This window comes from Apodemus sylvaticus, chromosome 23 (genome assembly GCF_947179515.1).
Source record: "Apodemus sylvaticus chromosome 23, mApoSyl1.1, whole genome shotgun sequence".
NCBI classification, from domain to species: Eukaryota; Metazoa; Chordata; class Mammalia; order Rodentia; family Muridae; genus Apodemus; species Apodemus sylvaticus.
Genome location: NC_067494.1, coordinates 12,577,147 through 12,604,242, shown reverse-complemented (window position 1 = coordinate 12,604,242; position 27,096 = coordinate 12,577,147). Strand labels below are relative to the sequence as shown.

At 39.7% G+C, this 27,096-nt stretch overlaps 1 protein-coding gene across 6 annotated transcripts in view; it reads left to right on the top strand.

The window, feature by feature from the left end:
* Ahi1 (Abelson helper integration site 1) overlaps window positions 1-27,096 on the top strand; it is a 116,076-nt gene that overhangs the window by 23,056 nt on the left and 65,924 nt on the right. For 5 of the 6 annotated variants that reach the window (XR_007975198.1, XM_052169201.1, XM_052169203.1 and 2 more), the window contains exons 13-17: window positions 1,745-1,863; window positions 4,020-4,150; window positions 5,601-5,741; window positions 16,973-17,172; window positions 23,868-23,894. Coding sequence is in view for 5 of the 6 variants with exons in the window: in XM_052169201.1 (XP_052025161.1) it covers window positions 1,745-1,863; window positions 4,020-4,150; window positions 5,601-5,741; window positions 16,973-17,172; window positions 23,868-23,894 (618 nt within the window). In the remaining variant the exon portion in view is untranslated. The remainder of the gene's footprint in view (window positions 1-1,744; window positions 1,864-4,019; window positions 4,151-5,600; window positions 5,742-16,972; window positions 17,173-23,867; window positions 23,895-27,096) is intronic. The other variant, XM_052169202.1, reaches the window with a different exon arrangement.

The window sequence follows — 27,096 nt, the reverse complement described above, 5'->3', positions numbered from 1 at the left end:
GCGGCCACAGCTTGCCCATTGCCCCCACCCCACCCCACCCCCGCGGCCGCAGCTCGTCCATCACACACACACACACACACACACACACACACACACACACACACTCACACACACTCACACACACTCGCCCGCGGCCGCATTTCGCTTATCGCCCGCAGCCTAGGTGGATTGCCCACCCGCCGGGGGCTGCGGAGGCCGCCTGGCTCGCCCGGGGCCGCTTGTGACTAGAGAAGCTAAACTCTACATTTGGCATGATTCAGCACAATTTCATTACATGTAGACGTCGTAGTACATACTTAAGAGCTAGCTGTTCATGGTGTGCTCTGACCTAAAGCTTCCTGTTTCCCCAACAACTCAGAGTTTCTTATGCATTTAACTCTCGGATTCCACATACAAGCGTTTAACAGGTCTTCCAGGACCATCCCTGCTGTGGCAAAGGAAACTCCTTTTGTTTGAGGGCATGAGTAGTATTAGAGAGGAAAGAGAAGAGATGGGGGTGGAGGAATGCATTCCTTATAGCCTAGTGATGTTGGACAACTGCTCCTGTATCTTCGGCCACTTTATTGTCCTTTGTGGAGTAAGCTATTCAGTCTTTGCCCCATTTTTTTAGCCAAATTATTTGTTTTAATAGTACTGAGCTCCTGTGTTCAGGGTTTGGCTTCTTATTGGGTAGATGACGTGCAGATTACGTTCGCAGTGCGCCCCCTGGAGGCCACTGTGCAGATTTCTTTCCAAACAAACCCACTGTAGTCTGTTGAGCTGGTGCCTAGGCTGTATAGTACAGCCGCCTTTTATTTTTATGGACTCCACTTTATGCATATTTTTGTGGCCTGAGTTTTTAGTATTGACTCCTCTTCCCCAAATATTGTGAAGGGCGATGCTCAGCAGTGTCCGCTCTGTTGCTAACAGCTGAATAGTTTCTAATCTTGCCTATATGTGTTTTATCCACTATAATCTGATTTTCTTGCGTTGTGTAAGGGTGGTTATACTCGAGGCCCCCGCAGCCGGGCTCTCAGTGCTGCTATCTTAAATGACACTGTGAGTTACTTACTAATACTTACTAGCTGCTGCAAAAAACTGTAAAAAGGCAGCAGGAAGGAGTGGAGTCAAACTTTCCGAAAATAATTATAATCCAAGTAGTATAATGCAAATATTATGCCTGGAGCATTCATTCTGAAGGCAAGTGGAAGTTTATGAGGAAGGAATCAACTCTAACTAAAACTTGATGAGCCAATTTTGAGTTTATAAAGTATTAAAGGTTTTCTTACATGATATAAATGGACAAGGCAATGTGAGAAGATATATGTGAAGTCCTTCTTTTTCAGAATTGTCATATTTTGAGAAAGTGAATAATATAGAAAACACACAATAATTAAATACAACACTAAATAACACAAAAATACAATTTGCCATTTTTAATTTTTATATCTAAATCGAAGTTGCTAAAAATCCTTGTTGCTAATAATGTTAAAATATTCAGTGTAGTAGAATTGAGATTTTGGATCATTTTTAATTTTTATTTTATTTTGCTGAGAAATTCTGGCACATTGTTGTCCTTGGTAACCTGAACTTCATAGCAATCCTGCTACAACCTCCCACATGCTGGTATTCTATAGGTAAGGTCCTGTCCTCAGCCAGAAGTGACATTTTAAAATTAATTTGTGCTCTATAAATGGTGTAAGGTGTAACATCGAACACGTCAGAGGCAACAGTTTGACCTTTTTGTTTTACCTCACCATTTTAGGAAATTAAGGAGACTGAGTTCAGAGGAGTGCCAATCAGTTACCTGGAGGTTCATCCCAATGGGAAGCGTTTATTAATCCACACCAAAGACAGTACGCTGAGGATCATGGATCTGCGGATGTGAGTATCTCAGGACTAACAGGATGGGAACTTCAGTTGGTTCTTCTACGTGTATGAAATGAGGCCGTGTTTTTGAGTAGGCAGTGTGGCCCTAGGCACACCATCTGTAGAGATCATTCTTTTGCTGCTTAGATCTGATGAGTGATGACCTAGGGTGCATGCAGTGTGGGGGCTAGGACAGCCCCCACAGCAGAGGAAGACTTGACACTGTTTGAGTAGCTCTGAGGCTGAAATGAATCAGTGGTTTCTATTTTCACAATGAAAAACAGGCACTCATACTTTGGTCCTGGCCTAGACTACAGTCTGTATAACTGAAGGAGGCGTCTCTCTTGGCTAATGCATCTTTGACTTCTACTTGAACAAAAGGAAGGATGGGAAATTCCTTCCTATAGAAGGCAAGCAGAATCTGACAAAGGCAGGGTGCACTGCTCGCGTGTACTTTCTGTTGGTGTTACGGTTCCATGTGAAACAAACAAGAGAAACTTTCTCCTGGGTTTCCCATTGTGTTTAGAAATGCACACATCGGTCTGTCTAGCTGACCCTGGGCGTACCTGTTCTGTACCATTAGCCCTTCAGGGTGTCCATAATAGCTCAGCTAACAGCTCCACTCCCCTAGCATGTGTGCCAGAACAGCGATAGAGGATTCCCGCATCTGAAGTTTGTAATCTCATCATTGCCTCTCACACAACAACAACAAACATTTAGCTGAAAGCATGAGATGTAGTATTAGAGTCTGAATATTCGCTTTTCTGTTCATAGTATCTGTGGCATGCCAGGTAGATAAGCCAGCACTCAGTATGTGTATCTTAATATATATATAAATGTATGCTACAATTACTATATACATTACAGCAATGGGAAAGGTGACAGTTAGAACTCCATTAAAGGGTCTATTGAAATGCTGGCATTTGAATCCGTCTTGAAGGATGGATAGACTTTAGATAAGATAGAGGTTTCAAGTAGTGTGAAAGATGAAATAAAATTCTAAGTGGGATAAGTGTTCAAGACAGATAGGCAGCCTGAGCTGAGCATAGGTCTCTTTCCCTCTTCCTTCCTTCCTTCCTTCCTTCCTTCCTTCCTTCCTTCCTTCCTTCCTTCCTTCCTTTTTTTCCCTCCCTTCTTTCTTTCTTTTTTCTGTTTCTTTTTTTTTTCTGAAACAGGGTTTCTCTGTGTTGGAACTCACTCTGTAGACCAGGCTGGCCTCGAACTCAGAAATCCGCCTGCCTCTGCCTCCCAAGCGCTGGGATTATAGGCGTGTGCCGCCACCGCCCAGCTGAGCATAGGTTTCTAGACACAGACTACCAAGAGGGAGGTTTTTACAACGGAAACTAAGACTACGAAAGGTGGCCGAGTTATTCCCTTTCTACGCCCTATAAGATCATACCTGGGCTCCAGAGAGGCCTGCTTAGACAGTCAAATGCTGCGTTTTCTACCCTTCCCCTTTCCACGGAGGGGAGAAATAATACACCGTATCCATAAGGGGTTTGTGGAGGAATAAACAGAATGCCTACAACAATAAAAGCTCACAGAAAGGGACTCCATAAATGTTTTGCTCAGTGACTCAAAGTCCGGAAATCTAAAGCACAAATGTTAATACATGCGTGTGTGAGCGCACGCACACACACACGCACACGCACGCACGCACGCACGCACGCACCAAGATGGGTAGGAGAAAGCAAGGTATACACTAATGTTGTCCAACAATAGAATACTTCATAAGATACAGATAGACAATGACATTCCATTGAAATAAAAATGTATTCTGTGTTATCTGACTCATTGCTGAAGACTTTTTGGTTGAGTGAGAAAGCAGGTTACAGAGCAGTGTATCTGGTCTCTTAAAGTTTGTGAGCTGAGACAATGTCAGCTGTTGCTAAATGAGAAAGTCTATATATTAATTTCATATTACCTATTATTATTGTTATTGTTATTTTATAGTTCAGCAGAGGAAAGAAGTGTATCACATAAATTAGAAAGAAGCATAGAATCAACTCTGGTTTGTTGACTATCCATCACAGAGTGTTTACCATCTGATATAGTCTCAAAACTATAGTTACCAACTAAAATTCAATATTTACAAATATCATTTCTTTCCCTCTAGTCCTTTAAATAGTTAGGTTGGGTTGTATCTGCATTGTCTTTTGGTTTGTTTATAGATTGGCAGCCAGGAAATTTGTGGGTGCAGCCAATTACCGGGAGAAGATCCACAGTACTCTGACGCCGTGCGGGAGCCTGCTGTTCTCCGGGAGCGAGGACGGCATGGTGTACGTGTGGAACCCAGAGACAGGCAAGTGCTCACGGAGCTTGCAAAGTGCTGGGGTGAATGGGTTGGAAAGTTCAAAATATGTGACAACTACAGCTTTTGCCATTTTTAGAAGAACTCTGACTTTGTGGTTTTAACTACGTGTTTTAAAATCAGGTAGGGTATTAGTCACTGTCCTCGTTACCCTGACAAAATGCTTGACAGGATGCAGTTTAAGGAAGGGTGGACTTTTTTCTTAGAGTTCCAGGGATGTCGTCCATCGTGGCAAGGGCCGCATAATGGCCGTAGCAAGACGCTGCTGCTCATGTCGTACCGGCAGTTTGAAAGCAGAGAGTGGGGCTGAGGAGACAGCGTAGGCGATAAAATAACTGTTTGCCTTGTAAGTGTGGGGATGTGAGTTTGAACCTCCAGAAACATGAATGCCAAGAAGCAGTGACACCCACTTTGTCCCACATGACTGTGGCAGAATAGGGGGCAGAGGAAGAAGAGCACCAGGAACTCTTAGAGTCTGCAGAGATGCACATGCACGCACGCACGCACGCACGCACGCACACAGAAGCTCACTAGTCAGCAGGCATAGGAGGACCACTAGAAAACGTCAAGGCCCACCTTCAGTGACCACTCCTCCACCCCCAGGAAGGATCCACATCCTAAGGCCAGCTGGAGACGAAGTGGGCAAACACATGCGGGATGTTTACACCAGACCCTAACAGATAGCTTTTGATAAATTCAGCCATATTCTAAATATGTCTTATATTTGTTCTTGATGATTTGAGTACTGTTGTGAATTTAGAATTTCACATTATAAATCAAGATTTATTCTCTCAAAGCCTGTGAGATAGTGAGAATGCTTGAAAAGTACCTTATGAATACTGGAACACAAGCTATAGAAAATTATAAGCTGAGCTGTAGCTATGCAGATACATGGCCAACACAGATGATCGTGTTTGATTGGTAATGAAATGTCCCCGTGAAAGTCTCTGATGCCTCAGACTTCTTCTGAGGACTTCTGCTGGTGGCATCTGCACACTGCTTCTCAAGCGGTTAGCTCCTCAGCCTCCAGGGAAAAAATTAAATAGAAAAATTGAACCCTCAACTACCAAGTTTTGTGATCCCTCCCCAGTCGTGCCAAATTCTTTGTTAGTTACAATTTGCACACTTCTCTCAGGTCTCGGTCATACACACCTCTCCCTTGCCATCAGAACACTTTCTCTGCCTTTTGTTCCACAAAGCACTGGAGAGGTTGGGCTAGAACCCCCAGAGAAGCCGACTGAATGCAAAGCACAGCTCATCATCCACCACAGTGGATCCTTGTTTCATGTAACCTAGAAGCTGTCTCAAAGGCCGAGCAGTATTTGTGTCATGTACATAATGGTGAGCCTCACCATGGCTCCAATATCTTCACATGAGGCACAGAGCAGCCTTGGGAGGAGAAGAGCGTGCTGTGGTACAGTGGCTCCGTTCTTTTGTGCAGGAGAACAAGTGGCAATGTACTCTGACCTGCCGTTCAAGTCAACCATCCGAGACATCTCTTACCACCCATTTGAGAACATGGTCGCATTCTGTGCCTTTGGACAGAGTGAGCCGATTCTTCTGTATATTTATGATTACCAAGGTAAGTCTACTACCTAATGTAAATGAAGTAATGTTTACATTTATGATGGACCAGGAATCAGGAGCATTATAAGATCTGCTAATAATGGTTTCAGGTGACACAATGTCTTTGAATAAACACATGAAAGAGCTGGAAAGATGGCAGTGGTTGTTGGTGGGCTGTTTGAACGTGTTGTTATTCTCTGTGCGTCACGAGCATGGGACTTAGATGTCAACAAAAGCGCACATACTGAGGCTGCCCTGGAGACAGCTAGCAGCATGGAGCCCGCCTTTGATGACCTTCGCCACGTGAATGGATACGGCGGTGCATACCTAGGGCAAACCTAGGGTAAACCTAGGGTGAAAGCCTGCTCCTGGGGCTATAGTGGAGACAGGAGGGCCAGACGGTTACATTATCCTCTGTTGTCTGTGGTGTGAGGCCAACCTTAGGCTGTATAAAAGCCTGTCTTAAAAAGAAAACACATGTGCTGCATTGGAATCACAAATAAGTAAATGAAATCCATATAAAATTAGGACTATATCAACTTAAGTGGTAAATGTTGCACGAAATATGGATTTAAAAATGTTTTAGTTGCATAGTGAGTTATTTTATTATTTGGGTCTTATTTGTATGCTAGGGAATTTGTTTGGTTTAGAGGTTTTTATTTATGTGTTTTGGCATTTTGTTTGGTTTTGTTTTGAGACAGTGTCTTTGTAGCTCAGGCTAGCTCTGAATGCATTTTGTAAGTTTGGGAGCCTTGAACTTACAGCAGCCCTCTTGTTTCTGGCTCCTGAGTTTTAGGATTGCAAGTGTGAGGCAGCAAACTGACTTAACCTCATTTCTTTCTTTTTTCTTTTCTTTTTTTTTCTTTTTTTTTTGTTGTTGTTTTTTCAAGACAGGATTTCTCTGTTGCCTTGGCTATCCTGGGACTCAGTCTGTAGACCAGGCTGGCCTTGAACTCAGAGATCCGACTGCCTCTGCCTCCTGAGCACTGGGATTAAAGGCATGCGCTTTAACCTAATTTCTTATTCTGTAATTTTATTTTTTTTAAGCAAATATCTTTGGTAAATTGTAGTTAGGAAATTTTTAATATAAAAGATGGACCCATTTTTAAATGTCGATGTAAATGGGATCTGGCAAGGAAATCTAATGTTTTCAACTCTAAAGATTACATGTGCCTACCATTCTAAAAATGATAAGGATGATAAAACTTTGGATCTACATTTTAGGATTAAGATGCATTCTGAGAATTTGGGTTTATCTTGTTTCTTAAATATTTATTTTCTATTCTGAAATTAGAATTTTTCTTTTCTAGTTGTTCAGTCTTTCTCAAAAACAATATTTTATAACCTTCATATATTAATTGTACAAAAATGAAAGGTCGTTATTAGTTTCCATGCTTTGGCTGATTATGACATAACATGATTCAGTGTTTTTGTAAGCTTAGGGTAATACACATGCATGATATTTATGTACATGTAAGCATACAATCATATGTGATAGTAATATAGTTATGAACAAATACTTTAGAGAAATAACAAAGCTAAATTTATTAAATCACTACATGTGGGCTTATCTAATGCTCTGATAGATGTGATTAGACAATTGAGCTATCATAAACCTGAAAGTTTTGTTCTTGGTACAGAATATATCACACATTTCCCAATGAATTATCTTAAAGAATGCAAAAAAAGATTTATCTTAATGATCCTTATAGAAAAGAAATGATTTCTTCAACTTATACTCAAATTTATGAAATGCTGTTGCTAGTGATGGAATCTCCAGGCAGTGAGCACAGTTTCCATTCAGAACAACGCTGCTCCATGTGTTAGGGAAGAAGTGGTGAGTTCCTCAGGCCGCGCCGGTCCTGCCTCAGCGTGACAAGCACCCTGAAGCAGTTCTTTGTCCCACTCTAGTTTTCCCACAGACAAGGAGAATTATGGCCCATACTGTACCATTGGATCTATTCTCCAGGAAAAGAGAGCACAGTTATTGCCTCAGACTCTTAGGAGATTTCACAACCATCTTCATTCAGTTTATAATTTGCTTTCTTTTAGACTTTTGACATTGTCACTGCAAAGATTAGTTAAGTTCCGCTCTGTCTTTTGTCCTGTGGTTGCTTCCTGTTGCTCGGGCTCCTTGGCTCAGAGAAAGCACGTTGCTTTAGCTGGACAGTGGTGGAGCTCAGGTTCCGTTGTGTTGTGCTCCCGTCAGGGACCCTGGCTAATACCCCCTGCCCTCTGACCCTCCAGTCTTTTATCTTTTGAAAGGTACTTCAGGAATAGTGCCCGCCCTGTCAGAGTGCTCCAAGGGCTGAGGCAGTGGCTGTAAAGGAGCCTTATAACGTTATAGGCGCTCTCATAGATGATCCAGAATTAGCACTTGTGTTTATAAAGCACATCTACCAGTAGCCAATCACGTTACAGGAATTCATGCTTTACCGTGCTCACACGCACTTGTCTGTGGCATTGAGAAGATGACGTTTCTCCCTTTACTCCGTTCCTCATTCTTTTCCATTTATCTGCTAACCCAGGCTGCCACACCAGGCCAACTGTATTGCAGCATTTAATGCATACGGTTAACTCGTGGTAGAGCCACATCGTCTTAGATGCAGGAGCGTGGATCTGGCTGAGCATCTCAGAAATGATGAGATGCGAGTAACAGAACATGAAATTATGTATTTTATGCAACACATTTAAAACATTTTTGATACAATGCACATACCTTGCCAAAAATGTTTTTAAAGCTCAAATGTTTCAAAAATATTTTCCAGACACTTTGTTGCCTATTTTTAAAAAGGGGAAGCTTAGGAAGAAGTAAAATAACTTCAAGCCATCTAAGATTCAGCACGACTCTTTTTAATGGTATAGGTACAAAACCAATGAGAGTCATTTCAGTCTCTGAGTGTTTTGCTCATTGAATATGGGCCATGGTCAGTGGTTCAAATAATCATTAATTTTTTATTAAAATTTTTAATGTTTAATTGACCTATTACAGTTTTCCCCATATTTTATTTTTTAACACAGGGATATTTTGCTCAGATTCTTGTTTTCTGCGAATGAAGTTCACTTGTGGCCCTGCTGAGTTTTAATGATATAAAGTTCAAAAGAAACAGAACAGCTAAGTTACTTTTAAAATAGCTTCTGAAATATTCAAGGAAATAGAAGCAAGTTCTTTTTTTTTGTAAGTTAAATCAGCTACAAGTGAGACCACAGTGGTAGCTAAATGTCTCAGCCCTCTTTCCGTTCCAGCAGGCTCTGTGAGAGTCAGCAAGTGGCCCTCCTCCTAAGCGGATGCTTAGCTTGTGGTCTTTGAGTCCGTCATTGTACTGAATTTTGACTTTTTTTTTGTAAGAAGTGTAATTTTTACTTTCAGAAGGCAGTTTTATTTGCCTGATTTTGAAAGGGTTAATCATCTAGTAATACAAAGTTTAGTCACAGCATACCACAAATAATGTGCATCGAGGGTTCCCACAACAAAGTACGACTCAGAGAAACGGTTTCTGCTGAATTAACTCTGTGAAGCCAGGCTTGAGCAATAAATATTTTGTTATTAAGCAGTGTTTGTCTACTTATGTCTCTACTTTGTCTCTTATGTTTTTGTACATTTAAGAATAATTATAGTACCTAATAGTACTATGTATTAACACTATAAATTTATCTGTTTAAAATTTTTTCACTATGGTTTATGACATAAATGTTTTCACAATTTTACAGGATCTAGGAGGTGAATCACAATAGACTGTTTTCTGTTTGGTTTGGTTGTTGTTGGTCTTGTGTTTGTGTTTTGTTTTGTTTATTTGAGGCAGGGTTTTTCTTTGTAGCCCTGGCTATCTTGGAACTCACTCCATAGATCAGGCTAGCCTCAAACTCAGGGATCCACCTGCTTCTGTCTAAGATTAAAGGCATGCAGCACCACCACTCAGCCAAAATTTATACTCTTATTTGCCTTCTAAATTTATTAACAAATGACCTGCTGTGTTAGGTAAACTTTTCTCTATAGCATCAGTTTTTCTGGAATATGTAATTTCTCTGGTATTTTTATACCTTGTAGGAAGCAACAATGTAGGCTTGTTCATTTTTTTATTACTAGCACCTAGCCCAAATGCTGACATATATGATTGTGTATGTAGTATATTAAGTAGAATCCAGTCTGTTTGGCAACTTCTTAATATTGCTCACCCCGGGTAATGAGCCCGAGTTTTCACTAGGTGGCAGTGTCCCTTTCTGTGACAGTATAGACCTTGCGAAGTACTGTGTGTGTGCACCAGACTCACTTGAGCAGTAAACTCAGAGGTCTGACTCAGTTTACCTGCTCACTGCCAGTCCTTCATGCTGTTTACAGAGGTGATTACAGCACCAGACCACCCTTAGTCAAACTAAAAGGCCGATTCCACAGTGACAGGATTTTAGAACTAGAATTCAGCGATCTGGAAAAGATCTATTCAGAAACAGATGGGTGATCTGCTTTGTCACGGTGCTAGCTTTATTTGTCACACTGTGACACAGTCTCCTGTAGTGCAGGGCCGTCTACACCTTTAAGTTCATAAAACTCGGTTACAGCCGAGCGTGGGGCACATGCATGAAATTCCAGTATTTGGAAGGTAGAGACAGGAAGATCATGACGTCTAGGTTTTCCTTAGGTACATAGAGCTTCCAAGGCTAGCCTGTGCTAGAAGAGGCCCTGCCTCTTAAGTTGCTAATTTCCTATAGTGTAAAGTACAATGTTTATCATAGTTCTTGTGCAGTACATGTTTGTATTAAGAATTAAAATTCTTACAGAATAGAGTTATTTCTTAAATTTTATAAAAATATAAGATGGCATCACTAGTAAATTTGGGATTATTAAGAACAGCGGCAGTCATAGCTAAGATCAAGTACTTTCTTATAGAATACTTCCAAAACACTTGAGAAAAATACCATTATTGTCACTATTAGTGGATGATGAAAGCAAGGCACCACAGAGTGAAGTAACTGTCCTAAGGTGACAGAGCTGTGGGTAAAGCTACCATTTGTCTTCAGGCTGTCTGACTAATGTCTTCACAGGATAATGCCTAGGTGATAAAAATTTAATACCCACGGCATATGTATCATTTAATGTTTTCCATGTATGGTTAAAAGTCCAATTCAGATAGTATAATTGTCATCCTTTCATGAAATTATACCATAACAGGTATTGTAGGTTGGAGTTTTAAATATTGACTTTTACCCTAGTATAAGAAATTGTAAAGTTAAGTTACCATGATGACGAAGGCCTGACAAAACTGCTTTCCTGAATTCTGAAGTACTTACTGTTTCTCACATAATAGATTTTGACCTTCAAAGCCCAGATCATTAAATGACTAAGGAGATAGGAAAATCTTCATGCACGTGATGACCTTGAGTGTAAGAAAGACCCATGAGCCCCTCCCCAGGGCCTCTGTGTGCTTACATGTGTGCTTTCTAAAGTACAGTGTAAAGGAACAATGTGGCCCAGAGCAGACAGCAGTGTGGCAGGAGCATCTGCAGAGGGCCTGGGCCTCCCAACAAACAGTCTGTCCAACCCTCAACACAGAGTTTCTAATTTTATATGCATCTACTTTTTGATCTGTGAAATAAAAATTATACATGCTTTATTTAGTATGCCTCCATATTTTCTGTAATGATAAAATAAAACCATAAAACAAGATGTGATGACTGGATATTAGTAGAGTCCATGAGCCAGGCTGCAGCAGAGCACACTAGTGGTTTTTCTATAGCAATGCATGCCACACATGTTCATGTGGATAGGAGGGCAGCAAGAAGGGCCCTGCACTTCCTGCAGGGGAGTTGCAGACAGCCTGGAGGAATAGGCTTCAAAACATTTTGGTGTCTAAAAGTTCCTTAAAACAAATACAGTTGCCACCTGCAGGTTCTTGCTATCTTGTCCATCCCTCTGGGGCAGCTTAGCTCCCTGCAGTAACTGGTCAGCTCCAAGAGGTCGGAACCACAAAAGGAGACTTGGTATTTTCCAAGCCTTTTAATGCATGGCATGTAAGGATGGATGTCATAAGAAGAGATGAAAGGTGTAGATAAGAATGTTAAAATTCTGAGCTTTAAACATAGCATGTTAGATCAGCTCTAAGTTTTAAACATACAAATTACATTGGTACAAAGAAGAAAAATAATACAATGCAGAAATAGGGCTGTCTAATCACAACATGGTCTCTAACCAGAACCTAAAAGTAACTCGGTAACCTCCAGATGGTTACAAGCATACAGCTTGGAGGATAATCCAAAATCATCTGTCACCAACTAGTTTACAACGAGAAAGGCGTGTGTCTTCTGCGGATCTACTGGTAGGGGTGGGGGAGAACTGAAGAACTTACGAGCAGTGTCTGTTTCCAGTGTCGTCTAGTACAGTTTGTGAATGTCTGCAGACTGCGATTGTCCTCCTCATAAACCTAGAGGTGCTAGCAGTATTGTAGGATGCTGATTTGACTGCTTCAAGTCCAAGTGTTGTGTAAAATGTTAACAGAACACCATAGAAACAAATACCAGCATTTGCAGTTTTGTTATTTTACTCTATTTAGAATATTTTAATTCATAATTATAATTCACAGTACAATGCAAAATATATCTTAATACCTTGAAACATACTTAATAACTTAAAAACATACTTAGTCACTGCCTTTTTCTGTTTTTACCACTGAAGAATTAAAAATTCTTTGAAAGAGAAAATATAATACATTTTTAATGTATTATAATACTTTAAAAATACAGTTTAACCACAACTATAAGAGAAAAAGTTGTTAAGTCCTGTGAACTTGTTACTGAGGGGTAGTCCGTGTGGTCCCCGGCTATCCTTGTGACTGCCCATTCACTCACTTGGATGCAGTTGTAGTTTGCAAATACAAAGCTCAGAGACTCTTAACAAGTTAGTGTGCCAGACCATCCTTAGATGCACCTTCGCACACAGCAAGGAAGCAGCTGAAGGTTGGTAGCACAGTTTTCAACATGAAGAATACAGAAATCATGACCATATTTTTCTGTTGAATTCTCAACCTGAACGCTGCCCCACACCACAGCCACAGGCAGATCTTCCCGGTCCCAGCACGTGGGATGCTTTATTTTAGTGTTTTTATACAGCTTTTCATGCTTCTTTTCTAAAGCTATCTTTGAATAATTAAAGGTAAAGTAAATATTCTTGTTTTTACGCGCGCGCGCACACACACACACACACACACACACCACAACCTATAGGGAGTGGTGACTTTTGCACTGAAATGGATAATTGGTATGGAGAAATGCCTGCCGTTGGCATGCTGTAGTCTGTGGCCTCCTCTCAGGGCTCTGTCAGCAGAGAGCTGTCTCTGGACTCAGCTAGCAGCATCGTCTGCAGAGAATGCTGGGTATTAGCTGGATCTTCGGTTTACATAGATGAAGTTGTATGTGAATACCAAAAACCTATCATTTTTGCAGGTGGTATATCACATACATGATTTATTACTTTTAAAAGCCCAATATTTTATGCCTATTAAATATTTAGAGCTTGGTGTGATATGTCGTGCCTTTAATTCCAGCATCCGAGAAGCTGGCAGATCTGACTTCGAGAGCCCCCTGGCCTGTACAGATAGTTTCCAGGACAACGAGGCTACATAGATGCTCTCTGTCTCTCTGTCTCTGTCTCTGTCTCTCTCTTCCCTCTCTCTCTCCCTCTGACCCCCCTCCTCTCACATACACAGAGATAATTTAAATAACTTTATAGAATAACTGTTGTATATGATTAAGTACACATCTGTCTTACTCATTTTGTTTGTTAGGAAAGCCTGTCTTGGAGTTTGCCTGTCAGTTAGACAGCAAAAACAGCATCATGATTTTATTTGCATCTTTACTTGTTTTCTTCCTTGTTTGCCGCCAGCTACACAGTTCTTTTGTGCCTTTTCTAGAGTAGCTCTGGGTTTCCTGCTACTTTGATCTTCTAGATGATTTTGTGGGTCCTGTTTGCATATCAAGAATAAATTCTGTCACCCTTGTCACCCGCTTTGTTTGTGTACACAGCTCTCTTGGGGTCATTTACATACAATAAACTATGAATTTTAAATATACACTTTGATAAGTTACCTACTTGCAAGAGCATTGCCTCAAGCCACAGCAGCAACCACTCCCACCCCCCCACCCTCCACCCCCACCCCCGTCACTTTATGCCCCATTTTAATTGTACCGTCCTCCTTTCTATTCCTTAGTATCTCTTAACATCAGTGGACTCAATTCCCCAATAAAAAGACATAGACTAACAGAAATATTTTTCATGTAAACCTTCAATTTTATCAGAAAATGTTTGTAATTCCTCTTTCAATTAATTTAGTAATTTTTTATGTCCACCATTTTATCTGCTTTATTTTTTATGATAATCTTCAATTTTAACATGTTTCTCTCTATATTCTTTTTTATCAGAAATGTTTTCCATGTAAATCTCTTATCACAAAATGTTTTTAATTCCACCTTTAATTAATTTAGAAAGGTTTTTTATGTCCACCATTTTATCTGTATAATTTTTCATGAAATAGTCAAATTTAACGGATTTTCTATATATTTCTTGAATTTCATCAGAAATATTTTCCATGTAAATCTTCAGCTTTACCTGAAAATGGTTATAATTCTACTTTCAATCAACTTAGAATTATTTTTATGCCTACCATTTTATCTGTATAATTTTTCATGATAATCTTTAATTTTGACATGTTTTTCTATATATCTCTTCAATTTTATCAGAAATATTTTCCATGTAAATCTTCAGCTTTATCAGAAAATGTTCATAATTCCACTTTCAATCAACTTAGGAATACTTTTATGCCAGTGTATTTTTTTTTTTTTTGGCTTTTTTGAGACAGGGTTTCTCTGTAGCCCTGGCTGTCCTGGAACACACTCTGTAGACCAGGCTGGCCTCGAACTCAGAAATCCACTTGCCTCTGCCTCCCAAGTGCTGGGATTAAAGGCGTGCGCCACCACTGCCCGGCGCCAGTGTATTTTTTTTAAGCCAAGTTAGGATGGTAGTATACCTGCACTCTCACTACTTAGGGAGGGGGAGTGCTTGAAGCCAGCATGCACTCTACAGAGACTGTCTCACAAAAACACAAAAGTAGCCTTTCCCCTCAAGTGTTCCACTTTCTTCATATCCTTGGCAAATCTGACATGGCAAGACGTTTTTCTGTTAGCCATTCTAACAGACAGACTTGCTGCTCTGCCCTGGGTCTGATTCGTTCATCCCTGCTGACTGGAAATGCTGGGGGCTTTCCTAGGCACCTGCGTCTTTGGAGCCTCTTCAGAGCCTGTTTACAATTGGACTGTATTTTTGGCTCGTTGTCGTTGTTGTTATTTAAGTTGGCTTGTTTTCTTTATTTTGATGCGAGAGTTCTGCATGCAGTGTACTCAGGAGCCTGAGTTACAGACGTTCCTCCCAGTGTTCTCTCTGTCTTCTGATTACTTTAACACATTAAAGAACAGAACGTTAAATTTTTGAAGTACAAATTATCAGTTTGTTATGTCCTGGGTTTTAGTTTTGTATCTAAGAAACCTTTGCTTACTCCATGCTCCCAGAATTGTGTGCCCGTGTCTCATTCTTGACTTTCAAAACTCTGTTTTATATTGGCATCTCGCCACAGGGCGTGAAGTATGGATCAAAGTTCATCGGAATGTCCAACCGTCCCAGCAGCATTTAATGAAATATGTGTTCTTGTTCCTTGGCTGTATGTGTGCTGGGTGTTCTGTTCTGTCGGTCTCTTTACCACTTATGCAGACAGCTAACTGTATAGCCATCCAGTTAATTTTTGTGTATTCCTTTCATGGTCTGTAACCTAACTGAAGTCAGTTCCTAGTTCTAGTGGCTTATAAGGTATTTTTTCTGCTTGTTTGTTTGCTTTTATTTCATTCAGTTATTTTTTTTTTTACAGAGATGCAGCTAGTACTTTGGGGTCTCTGGCCTTAAGTTCTATTCCCTAGTTGCCTCCTTGCCCCCCCAAAATGTTCCCTTTTCCCCCTTTTCTATATTTTGTTCATTATTTGGTAGTTTTTGACCAAGAAAGTAAATCTGGTTCCTTTTATTATCTTTTTACCCAGAAATATGAAAACTCATTGCCTGACATTTGCTTTTTAATTTATATCATTATAGGGCTTCATTTGTTTAAATAAAGATCTAAGTGTTCCTGAAACAAAATCGATCCTATTTTTTCATAAAAAAGTTTTCTTAATTCTCGACCTTTTCTGATTCACATATCCTTACAATGAATAGTGTATGAAATATAACAAATGTCTGAATCACACACACACACACACACACACACACACACCTCACCTCATGTTTCCGTTTGTAAGAGAACACAGACTATGATGGCTTGTTCATTAATTCCAGCTTTAATTTTCTTTTTTGTGTCATTTTTAGAAAGCCCTCCATTTCAATATTGTATAATTTAGGAAATAGTTTTAAAATAATAACTATGTATTTTCTCCTGGGGTTAATTTTTTTCATATTTCTTTATCCAGTCAAGTTCACAAATGTATTTGAGTATCTTCTGGCTGACTAGTAAAGAGCAGTGAGGATGCACTGGTTACCACTGGTTAGCACCATTGTTAAAATCAACACCATTGAAGCCTGTGTGTTGTCTAGGTATTTAATCCCAAACAAAAATCATGTTAAGAAACAAAACCGGCTACGAAAAGTACTTTTTCATACAACATCTACAACACAGAAAGACAAAATACTATAAATATTTAGTGACAGAGAAAGACACTTTAAAATTCATGATTCTTAGATATTATAAAACATTTATCATGATAGTTATAGCAATTTGGATTTAATTTGTATTTAAATTGGGAAATTTTAAAATTCTCACATTTCAGTGTTTTGCGTGGAATAGATATATGTATAAAGTTTGAAAAGATGGAAATATTAAAAAGGCTTAGGTACATGGGTTTGTGAGTAGTTATTTTTGTTCTTTCAGTATCATTACCGGGCATTTAAAATATTATGTGTATGTATATAAATATTTATTAAGATTATATCTCAATTTGCATTGCCTTCAAAGCTCAATTATAAAATAGCTGATTGTAGAATTACCAATTTTCCATGCTTTCATATCGCCTATAATTTTTCATCTTGCCAGTCATGTTGCCTATCAGTGAAAATGTACTGTTGAGTTTCTGACTGTCTGTTTGTTATCATTTCATGGCCTTAGTATTTAATTATCTTGTCCCTGTGATAATTTGAACTAATTTTAGATTCTTTTTTCTTTGTAGTAGCCCAGCAGGAGGTTGAAATGTTGAAACGCTACAGCGGGGCACTCCCGTTGCCTGGGATACATCAGAATGAGGATGATTTATGCACCTGTCCTAAACTGCCCCAGCAGGGCTCTTTTCAGATTGATGAACTGGTCAACACCGAACATAACCCATCAAGAAAGATTCAGCTTGTGAAACAGAGACTCGAAACTGTCACAGTATGTTTATTTTATTTATTTAAAATTTTTGGTAGTTGAAAATTTAAAAGCCTTATCATTCAATAAATATTAGCATAAGGAAGTTACTTAATTTCTTAAAGCAAGGTTTTCTTTTATAGTTCTTTCCAAATACTAATTTTGAAGCCCTTATTCACAGCATACAAGCTAAATTTTGACTACCTTAAAGACCAGCTCAAGTCTTAATAATGAAGTGTTCTGAAGCAAGTAATCTCGTTTAGCAAATGTCACATGAACAGAATGAGAAATTGTGTCCCCATCCTTGAGGCAGCCTGTCAGCAAGTCATGGTAGGATCATCAAGGGCAGGCTGTCTGCCCTCATGTAGAGTCTGGTCCTCACTGCCAGCATTTCCAGAGACTGCTCCTTAAAAGATTAGGTAATGTTCAAACAAGGTATTTCTGCCCATGCATTCGAAGTCTTATAAAGTCTTTCTAAAAGCAAAAGTCTGAGTGTTTCATGAGCTTCTGTGTGCGTCAGTGTCACCTAGCCAACCTTCTTAGGCCACTCGCTGTCGGGCTCTGTTCCTACAGATTTTGATTCCTTATATCTGGCTTACTCTGTGAGTTTTCCTTCCTGGCAAGTTTCCAGGTGCCAGTCACAGCACTCTGTTTGCGACAGCTAGCCTGGCTCAGTCCCTAGCACATAGAACGTCACACAGTGGTCAGGGCACTCTGTTTAGGATGGCTAGCCTGGCTCAGTCCCTAGCACATAGAATGTCACACAGTGGTCAGAGCACTCTGTTTAGGACGGCTAGCCTGGCTCAGTCCCTAGCACATAGAACGTCACACAGTGGTCAGGGCACTCTGTTTAGGATGGCTAGCCTGGCTCAGTCCCTAGCACATAGAATGTCACACAGTGGTCAGGGCACTCTGTTTGCGACAGCTAGCCTGGCTCAGTCCCTAGCACATAGAATGTCACACAGTGGTCAGAGCACTCTGTTTAGGACGGCTAGCCTGGCTCAGTCCCTAGCATATAGAATGTCACACAGTGGTCAGGGCACTCTGTTTAGGACAGCTATCTTGGCTCAGTCCCTGGCACATAGAACGTCACAGATCAACCATTTTGTTCCCTCGTCCATACAGTCAGCTTCCTGAAGGCAGTTCTGATCATTTTTAGTGTATTTATAACTTGGGTCAGCTCGCCTGATTTTCACAATTCAACAGAAGTGGACCATCAAGGGAAATTTTGAATTCCTAAATTTCGCTTCTATAGAAAATCTGTTGATTATTTTGTTTCTGTCCATTCTTTTCTATATTCCTTTTTTAGAGGATAAATCAATACCCTTAATTTTCTCTCCAGTTTTCCCATTTTGACATGTTCCATTACCCTTTATCTTCCTGTTCTCTGACTGGGATTACACTGTTGCCGCCTTGTATTAATAACATGCCAGTGGCTTCTGCCTGTGGCAGTGCGCCTATCCTCTACATGTGTGTGCTTCCTTTGTAGGGAGTGCTGAACAACCACAAATAGTAAACTCACTCTCTCTCTCTCTCTCTCTCTTTCACACACAAACACACACACACACACACACACACACACACACAGAGTATAAGAAAGTTTTAACATACTTATAAAGCATTCACATTAACTTTTTTATTGTAACAGGCGTGTAGAGTGGCCGGTATCCTTGGTTTATAAACAAAGCAACTATTTATGTTTAAAGGACAAGGTTTCATGATTTTGCAAGTATAGATAATGTACAAAATCTCTTGCTATTTTGAAAGGATTTCTATATAAAGAAATACAGTAGCTTTTTTTCTGTGTGTAACTGGTAACTTTTTACTTCTATTAAGTGCTGTGGTATAGTTTTGTATATAAACTATTGCACAAGACCAAGAAGTCATTTAAAGGGAGAATCAGAAGAAGTACTGCCCAAACTTATACAGACTTTAATGGAAAAAAAGTATAGTCAAGAATGTGGAGTGTGTCAGGATAAAGCACCCTTAGAGTCAATACAAACTAGACAGAGGGACACCAGATTCCAGACAGTTCAGTAGAAGCACAGAATAACAGTGGTGTTTTATTAGAAATGTTTGGGTCATGACTCAAAAAATGTAACTCATTGTTGGTACTGGAAGTTTGATTTGGAAAGTCCATTGATATATATGTATGCATTTTAGAAAGTTTCTACAATAATAGGATTACTTAGGGCTTTTTAAAAGGCCTTAGCATTAGTTATCCCTCTCCATCTTACCCCCTCCACCTTGCCCTCCCATCCCCCACCCCACCTAACCCCTCTTCTGATTTCTCCTTTATCCCATTTTACTCCATATTCTATTTCCTCAAAAGACCTCCCCAGTCCATTACTATCCACCTAACCTCTGCTGGTATTCTAAATGGAACTCAACCCTAGAGCTGTGTAAAACCTGCTGGACAAACCAAAATCAGAACATTAAAATGGATTGGCATTCATGGAGACGTGATAATCTCATTTAAAGCGAGAGCACCATTAAATAGATGTTGTGAATTACAGGACTCCATGGCTAAAGTGTTTACTGCACAGTCACGAGGACATAAGTTCAGTTCTTAACGCCCACAGGAAATCTGGCATAGTGGTATGTGTCTATAATCCCAGCACTGAATAAGCAGAAACCAGAGGGGCCCTAGCAACCGCTGACCACCCGGCTGAGCCAATCAGTAAATTCCAGGTTCAGTGAACACCCTGTCTCAGAAAAGAAGATGGAGAGCCGGAGAGGCAGATACCTGACACTGACCTCTGAACTCCAGATGCACACACAGGTGTGCACACATACACACATGCACTCACACACACACAGAGAGACAATACACACACACATAACACATGATTGTGTGCATTAACAAGAAAGGGCAATACAGGCAAAATATATTAGAAACAATAATTTAGATTGTTTTGTGAAATAGAATATCAGAATTTTCATTAATGAAATCAAAAAGTAGTCTGATAATTTTATTTTAAAAAAAAGAAAAGACTTCCGGGCTAAGGTAAAAGTAAAAAACAAAAAAAAAAACCAAAAACAAAAAACAAAAAAAAAAAACCTCCACAGACAAATTTTAAAGCTCTGCATTGCAATGGTAATGTGGATAGGGTGGGAAACTAGCTCATCGGCACGTTTGAGACGCATGTAGAGTAAGAATGCAGTGTAAGTCACTCTAGGACTGAGGGCATAGGCACAGGCGTAGGCACAGGGGTTCAAGAGTGCATTCAGGAAGCCCGTGTTCCTCATCTCTGAGAGTGAGGACTCACCTTACTGAATTTTAAAGCTTCAGTGAGATCCTAAATGTAAATAGGATTTCTCATAGGCTGTCTGAGATAGAAATGGTAGCTATCGGCTGAGAAATATTTTAGCTACCCTCAGCCTTCTCCAGGTGAGCTGGGAAAAAATAAGATGATCATGAGGACAGCCTTATCTTACCAGATATTTAAATGTGTCATAAAGCCGAAATAATATAGATAATATAATGCAAGTTCATAAAGCTAGATATTTAAGAAGAGAAAAATAAGAACTGTAATTTAAAGTAGTCAAAACACATAAATTTGCTGAAAAATCTACGTGTTAGGTCACACTTGTAAATAGAATCTCACTGAGCAGATGTTAAGTGTGTGGTGAATAACTACTGAGATGGGCATAAAGTTCAAGGAAAGACCGCTTGTCTTCGGAGCCCACAGCCCAGGGCTCAGTCCACACTACACCACACACACGCCAAACCTAGGACTATGTGCTGCCAAATATGTCTCTTATGTAAGTGGATAAAAGACTTACTCAAATAAAATTTGTAAGTAATTTCCCCCAAATATTAATAAATCTTAAATTTCTGTCTAATAAATATAAATGTATATATGTGTATCTATAATATGATATACACACATATGTAACAAAAACCAACAGGCAAAAATGTCACCACAAGATGTGTTAAAGACACGGTCTCATTAACTTGTGAAAAATAAAAACAGTTAACATTAAAGAAAAATAATATAACCTCAAAAAATGGGTAAAAGAGCTTGTAACATATGATTTCATTCTCACCACTAAGTACCAGGGATGCTAGGTATCAACTGGAAAACAGTGAGGGGCGCTTTGTTCGTGTGCTGGGTCTTTGGTATAGATCGGTAGACGCTCTCTTTTTATTCTAGCCATCCTTGCAGTATGTATCTTCCTTGCTGTAGCCATTCAGATGGCCTTTGCGCAGGACTCTGAGGGATGGGCTTCCTGGCCCTGCTCATAGGTTGCCGCTGTCCCCATCAGTCTGCACTGCGCCCGCCTGCCCGGCGGTGCTCCCTGCTCCTCCCTGACACAGACCATGCTTTCCCCCCTCTTCTCCTGCCCCGGAAGCTGCGCTAGGGTAGGAAGCTCCCTGCTCACTGGGGTTAGATTTTCTTGCAAAGTAGAGGTTTATGTATTTTTTTAATGTCAGAATTGTAATAGATATGTTGCTTTTAAAAAAAAAAATAGAGAAAAAAAAAGCATCCCCAGTAGAAGATAAAGGACTCCTTGTCCACTAGTCTGTATGACAAGGTTTTCTGTGGACACAAGAACTACTGCATCCTGGGACTGACCTCACTCCTCAGATGACAGTCGATACCCTGACACACCAAGGTTTCTTAACATGTCTTTTGATATTACTTTATGTCTTCAGATAAATAAAAATAAAGCAAAATTAAACGTAAAAGAAAACTAATGTTAAAAGGTACTTTTACTAAATTAAATCAAAGACAAGAAATAAATTAACAATTTTTATGAAAGAGAATTTATATCTCTTTAGTTATTCAGCTTTTAACATATTTCCATTTTAAATTAGAGAATACATATGCCTTGGATTGATATGAAAATTGTCTTTGGAAACAAATCTTTGCCCAGTGTTTGTAGCTTAAAAACAAAGCAACAACAACAACAAAACACATTATTATTCCTGTGTAAAGAGATTTTGCTAAAGTTTTTTCATGTTATGTATGATCCATTTTTGTATCATTCTAATATAGAGTAATATAGAAACAAAATATTCTTATCTCACCTTTTGTCACAATGACTCTTCCCTTGTTTCTTGTAATTATATTTTAGAACCCCATTTTCCTCATGAGTCCTTCTAGTTATAGACGGTAGAACACTCGGCAGAGCCTTCTGTTACTAAACTAGGAATATTTCCCAAGAGAGCTCAGGTTTAAGGCATGGTTTGTATATATTTAAATTACTTAATAAATTAAACTTATCAGGCACTTCATGGGTGTTTATTCTTTAGGAAAGGATATAATCTCAAGTGATGATCTGGTTCTGAGAGCATTGTCTTCCAGTCATAATATAAATCATTGTTCCATGGTCTGCAGGCCTGCCTACTGGTCCCACAGTAAATCCCACTGGGGACACAGCTCCTTCTCAGTCTTTAGATCGAGAGATTTGCCATCTTGACTACATCCATAGTTGCTTAGAATCTTGGGTACCTGTCAGGAGTAACCAGTCCAACAAGTAGTTGATCTGTAAAACTGAATCTATTAGCGAATGTCTTCTGACGACAGGACCCTATCTCTTCAGTGGCCGGACCACTAAGGACTGCCCCAGTTTACACATTAGCCTGTGTCCAGCTTAATCGTCTCAGGGTGCTTGTCAGCTAGAACCTTAGAAGCAAGAGTGAAATGACTCCAAGAATTATTTATGTCCATTTTCAGAAATGGTGAATTTCCATCACATAGGCAATTCATCTTATAGAGATTGATGATAAGCAATGTTCTTCATTGTTAGTAATTCTCATTATGAGGTATTTCTGGTACTTTTGTAAGTGCTTTCTGTGCTTAGTTAAAGTTTGTCCTCCAATAATACTTTAGGATAGTAGAGTATTAGTGCCCTCGCTTTCCTGAGAGGAGCTTGAAGCCTATAGACTAGAGGTACAGTCCAACCAAGGGTTGGATCTCAGACTCAGCCTGGCAAGCAGGATCCCCAGGTCTCCTTTTGGCAACTGAATTACCATCTTCGTTAAACAGTGTCTGCTTTTACATTGTTACAGGAAAAACCCAGTGTTCTTCTTTCACCCTTGTTTTCTTGTTCATGTGTTTGTTCTAGAGTGGAGGCTGGTTATTGGTTTTTTAGTATACCATGCTGATGATAAATACTAGTTAATTCCAGCTGGAGTTCAATATTTTTGTTGTCTCCATAGAAGCAAATTTTCAACTTGTCCATTATTCATTGCTATCTAGTACTTTTCAAAGATGATCATTGTGGCTTTATCCTGTGATTTATACTTTTGCTTTTCTGTTTCTGCTTTTTAAAACAACTTGTCACATTCATTATCATTTATGGTATTGATGAGATTATTAGATAAATATTGCTAATGTGGAATTATAGGCATTGATGTCAGTCATATTAATAACTTTATCCTTTCGGCAATTGAGAGCTTATCTTTCTAGGCCTGTTTCTGTTGTAGGACAGGATTTATGTCAGGCTTATTGGGGAGACAAATCTCCTCTAGGAAAACCAAAACTGGGCCCTTGGAAGTTTGGGCATTAGCAAGTTGGTCTTAAGTCTCTTAAACTTATCCTATGTGTAGGTCAATGGAAACAATGCAGACTGGCAATACAGGGTGACAAGGAAGCTCTCAAATGCTAGTTTGGGTCATTAGAAGATTGACATCTGAATGTTTTAGAATGAGCAATACTTTATTTAAAGAAAATTATGAATATTTGTTTATTGTACTGTATTTCTTTTAGGAGGTGATACGATCCTGTGCTGCAAAAGTAAGTAGTTGTTATTACCAGGAAGACAACTTTAAAATTAAGTTTCTATTGTGATATATGAACAAATTGGATTGTACTAATACAGAGGTAACAACAGCTCCTGTAAACTTGCTGATGTGTGCTTTTCTTCTTGAGCTTCCATTTTACCAGAATTATAACACTGGACCCCCAGAGTTCATTAAGATGAGTATTAGTCAAGCAGATTCAAAGTTTTAAGTTTTAAAGTCCTAGCAAGTAGGATGTAATTTCAGTGCAGGGCCAGCACACAATGGGCACTCTGTTTTTGCGAGCACCCCGTCTTAACGTGTGATCACTACTTCAGCAGTTAAAGAGTCACAGTGTAGTTCCTTACATTGTTCCCTCTTCTGGCATTTTATCATTTACCAAAGAGAAGTATATATCACATAGTAAAAGATGAGACATCAGAAGAGGAAGAATTAGGATGGTTGGAAGACGCCTTCAGTGTTGAGTGGGCATCTGCAGCTGTATGCAGAACCGAGGGGAGAGACAGGCAGGCCAGAAAGCACCAGGCTTACCCCGGCGCCGAGCTATTCACTATCATCAGGACCCACCACAGTTTACCTAATTATCGCAAATCAACCGGATAGCGTATAGACAAGGGGAAGGAAGATGGGGAGGAGAAAGAGGAGAAGCTGTATTCTGCCTTGGCTGCAGCTGTCCAGGAAGCTTGTCCTGATAGCAGTAACTGTTGTAGTGATTACAGCTCCGGGATTACCAAATACCCCAAGTGTGTAATGTGTACACACACACACACACACACTTCCACTCTTTCCCTCTCCTTCTCCCTGTCCCTAATGTGTGCAGTATCCTTCTCTGCCAGTGCTGTTTAAATGTCAGTTGAGTCAGCTCCCCTGTATGCATTTACCCAGTCATTAGGGAGAATGCCCTATTAACCTGAAAACTACCCGAGGGGAGTAGGTAGTGGCAACTTTCATCTTTGCATCCCTAGCACTTAATACATGTAGAATGAGCCCTCATCGAAACTGTAATTACATATTTGAAAATTAAATTTAGGAAAGATTAACATTATTAATGCCTTTTTATACCACTTTAAATAGCTTTTCATTGAGATGTAATTCATACACCATAATGCCCTTTTGTAATTTATTCTTGTCTCATACAATGCATCCCTGTGGTGGTTTCCCCTCCCTCCCTCCTTCCCTCCTCCCAACCCCTCACTACATCAGCATTCCCTCCCCCCCAGATCCACTCCTCCTCCATTTCCCTTCAGCAAAAAGTTGGCCTCACAGGGATACCAGGCAACTCAGCATGACAGATAGAGAGAACAAGAGCACTCAGTGAATGAAGGCACGTGCTACCAAAGCCTGAGTCTGAGCCACAGAACACATGTGAAGAGAACTCTGACAGGCTGTCCTCTGGCCTTCACATGCACACGGTGACACATACATGCCGTCATATATCGTACACGATAAGACGAAAACCATGCATAATAATAAATCAAAATAAAGCATATTAACTGTTTTTAATTTTATTCAGCATTATGCAAGTTCCCCACTAGAAACCCAGTGTCTGTTAACTGCCTTTGTTAATTAATAAACATAACATTTATCCATACAGACTCACAGTAACTGCTAATGTGTTTTCCATAGGTCTTTTTGCATGTCTAATTTTTTGAATAGAGTCATATAATATGCTGACTTTAGGTTTAGAAATTAGGGTTTTCATTTTATTTATATAGGGGATTTTACTATGTAATCCAGGCTTCCCTCATGTTCTCTGAGTGGCCTAGGTTGGCCTCAGACTCATTGTGATCCCTGTAGTCCGGGCTCCTAGAGCTTGGACCACAGGTGTGAGCCACCACACCCAGCTTCAGGATATAGCCGGTCATGACTGGTGTCTTTCCTGTAGAGTCTCCCGATTCCCTGTGGGCACTGTGCATCCATGGGACTCCTTTGTCAGTGGTGCCTGTGTTGTAGTTGCTCATCAGTGTTAGGGTTGTTCTACCTCTCAGCTTCAAGACTAGCACCGTTGACCACGTGCTGGTACGGCAGTATTGGTATAACCAGTGTTTTTATGGCTCTGGGATTTGTGTGGGAGTGGGAATTTTTTTGGATCGCGTGATAACTATTTTTTAACATTTTGGGGAATTCTCAAACTCATTTCCAAAATGGATAAGCCATTTTAGAACCTGACAAGAAAGATTTGAGGGTTCTAATCTCTCCTTATCTTCACCAAGACTTGAATTCTTGGCATTTTTTAAAGTTTCCCTCCCCCAGCGTATGAGGCATGGCACTGTCTTTTGATTTGCCATTTCCTGATGGCCACTGATGTTGAGCATTTTCAACATGTGGTTTTTCTGTCTACTCTGAGGAAATGTTGAAATTATTTGCCCATTTAACTTTAATCTCTTTATTATTCACTTTTAGTAATACTTCGTACACACAGATATATACATGTGCACACATACATAGTGTGCCACTGTCTTTCAGATGCACTCTCTACAAATGTTTTATGCCTCTTAGATACTCTTTCCACTCTCTTGATGTTGCCTTTTGAAAAGAAAAAAAATTGTAATATTTTGTGGTTTAGTTTATCTTTTTTCTTTTGTCCATCTTTTTTGTATCAAACACAAAGTCACATAGCCCTAAGTCTTTTTTATTATTATTATTCGATATAATTTTTATTTACATTTCAAATGATTTCCCCTTTTCTAGCCCCCCACTCCCCAAAAGTCCCGTAAGCCCCCTTCTCTCCCCCTGTCCTCCCACCCACCTCTAGCCCTAAGTCTTATATACTCCTTTGATTTCTTCTTGGGTTTTTTATTGTTTTAGATGTTTTAGCTATGCGGTTATTTTTGAGTTAATTTTTTAAATATAACATAGTCTGATAGCTGTCACAGCCCCACCGCTCCTGCCCCATGACTGGCGTCCTGTTCACCTTGACATGCATCATAGCCCTGTCAGCACAGAGCGCTTGTATAGCCCCTCACACACTACGCCCTGTATAGGAAGTTTCTGGCAAGTGCTTGACAAAAATAAGGGTCTCTTTCCTTTCAAAATCTCAACCTGATGATTATAGTTTTCAAGCCAAAGTTTGTTTTCTAAGATCTTTATACAAATATTTTAGTGGCTACCAATATTTTTCAAAATGCTTGGGATAGAACATTCACAAAAGCATGTTTTATATGGGACGATACACTGGATGAAGGAATTTCAGATAA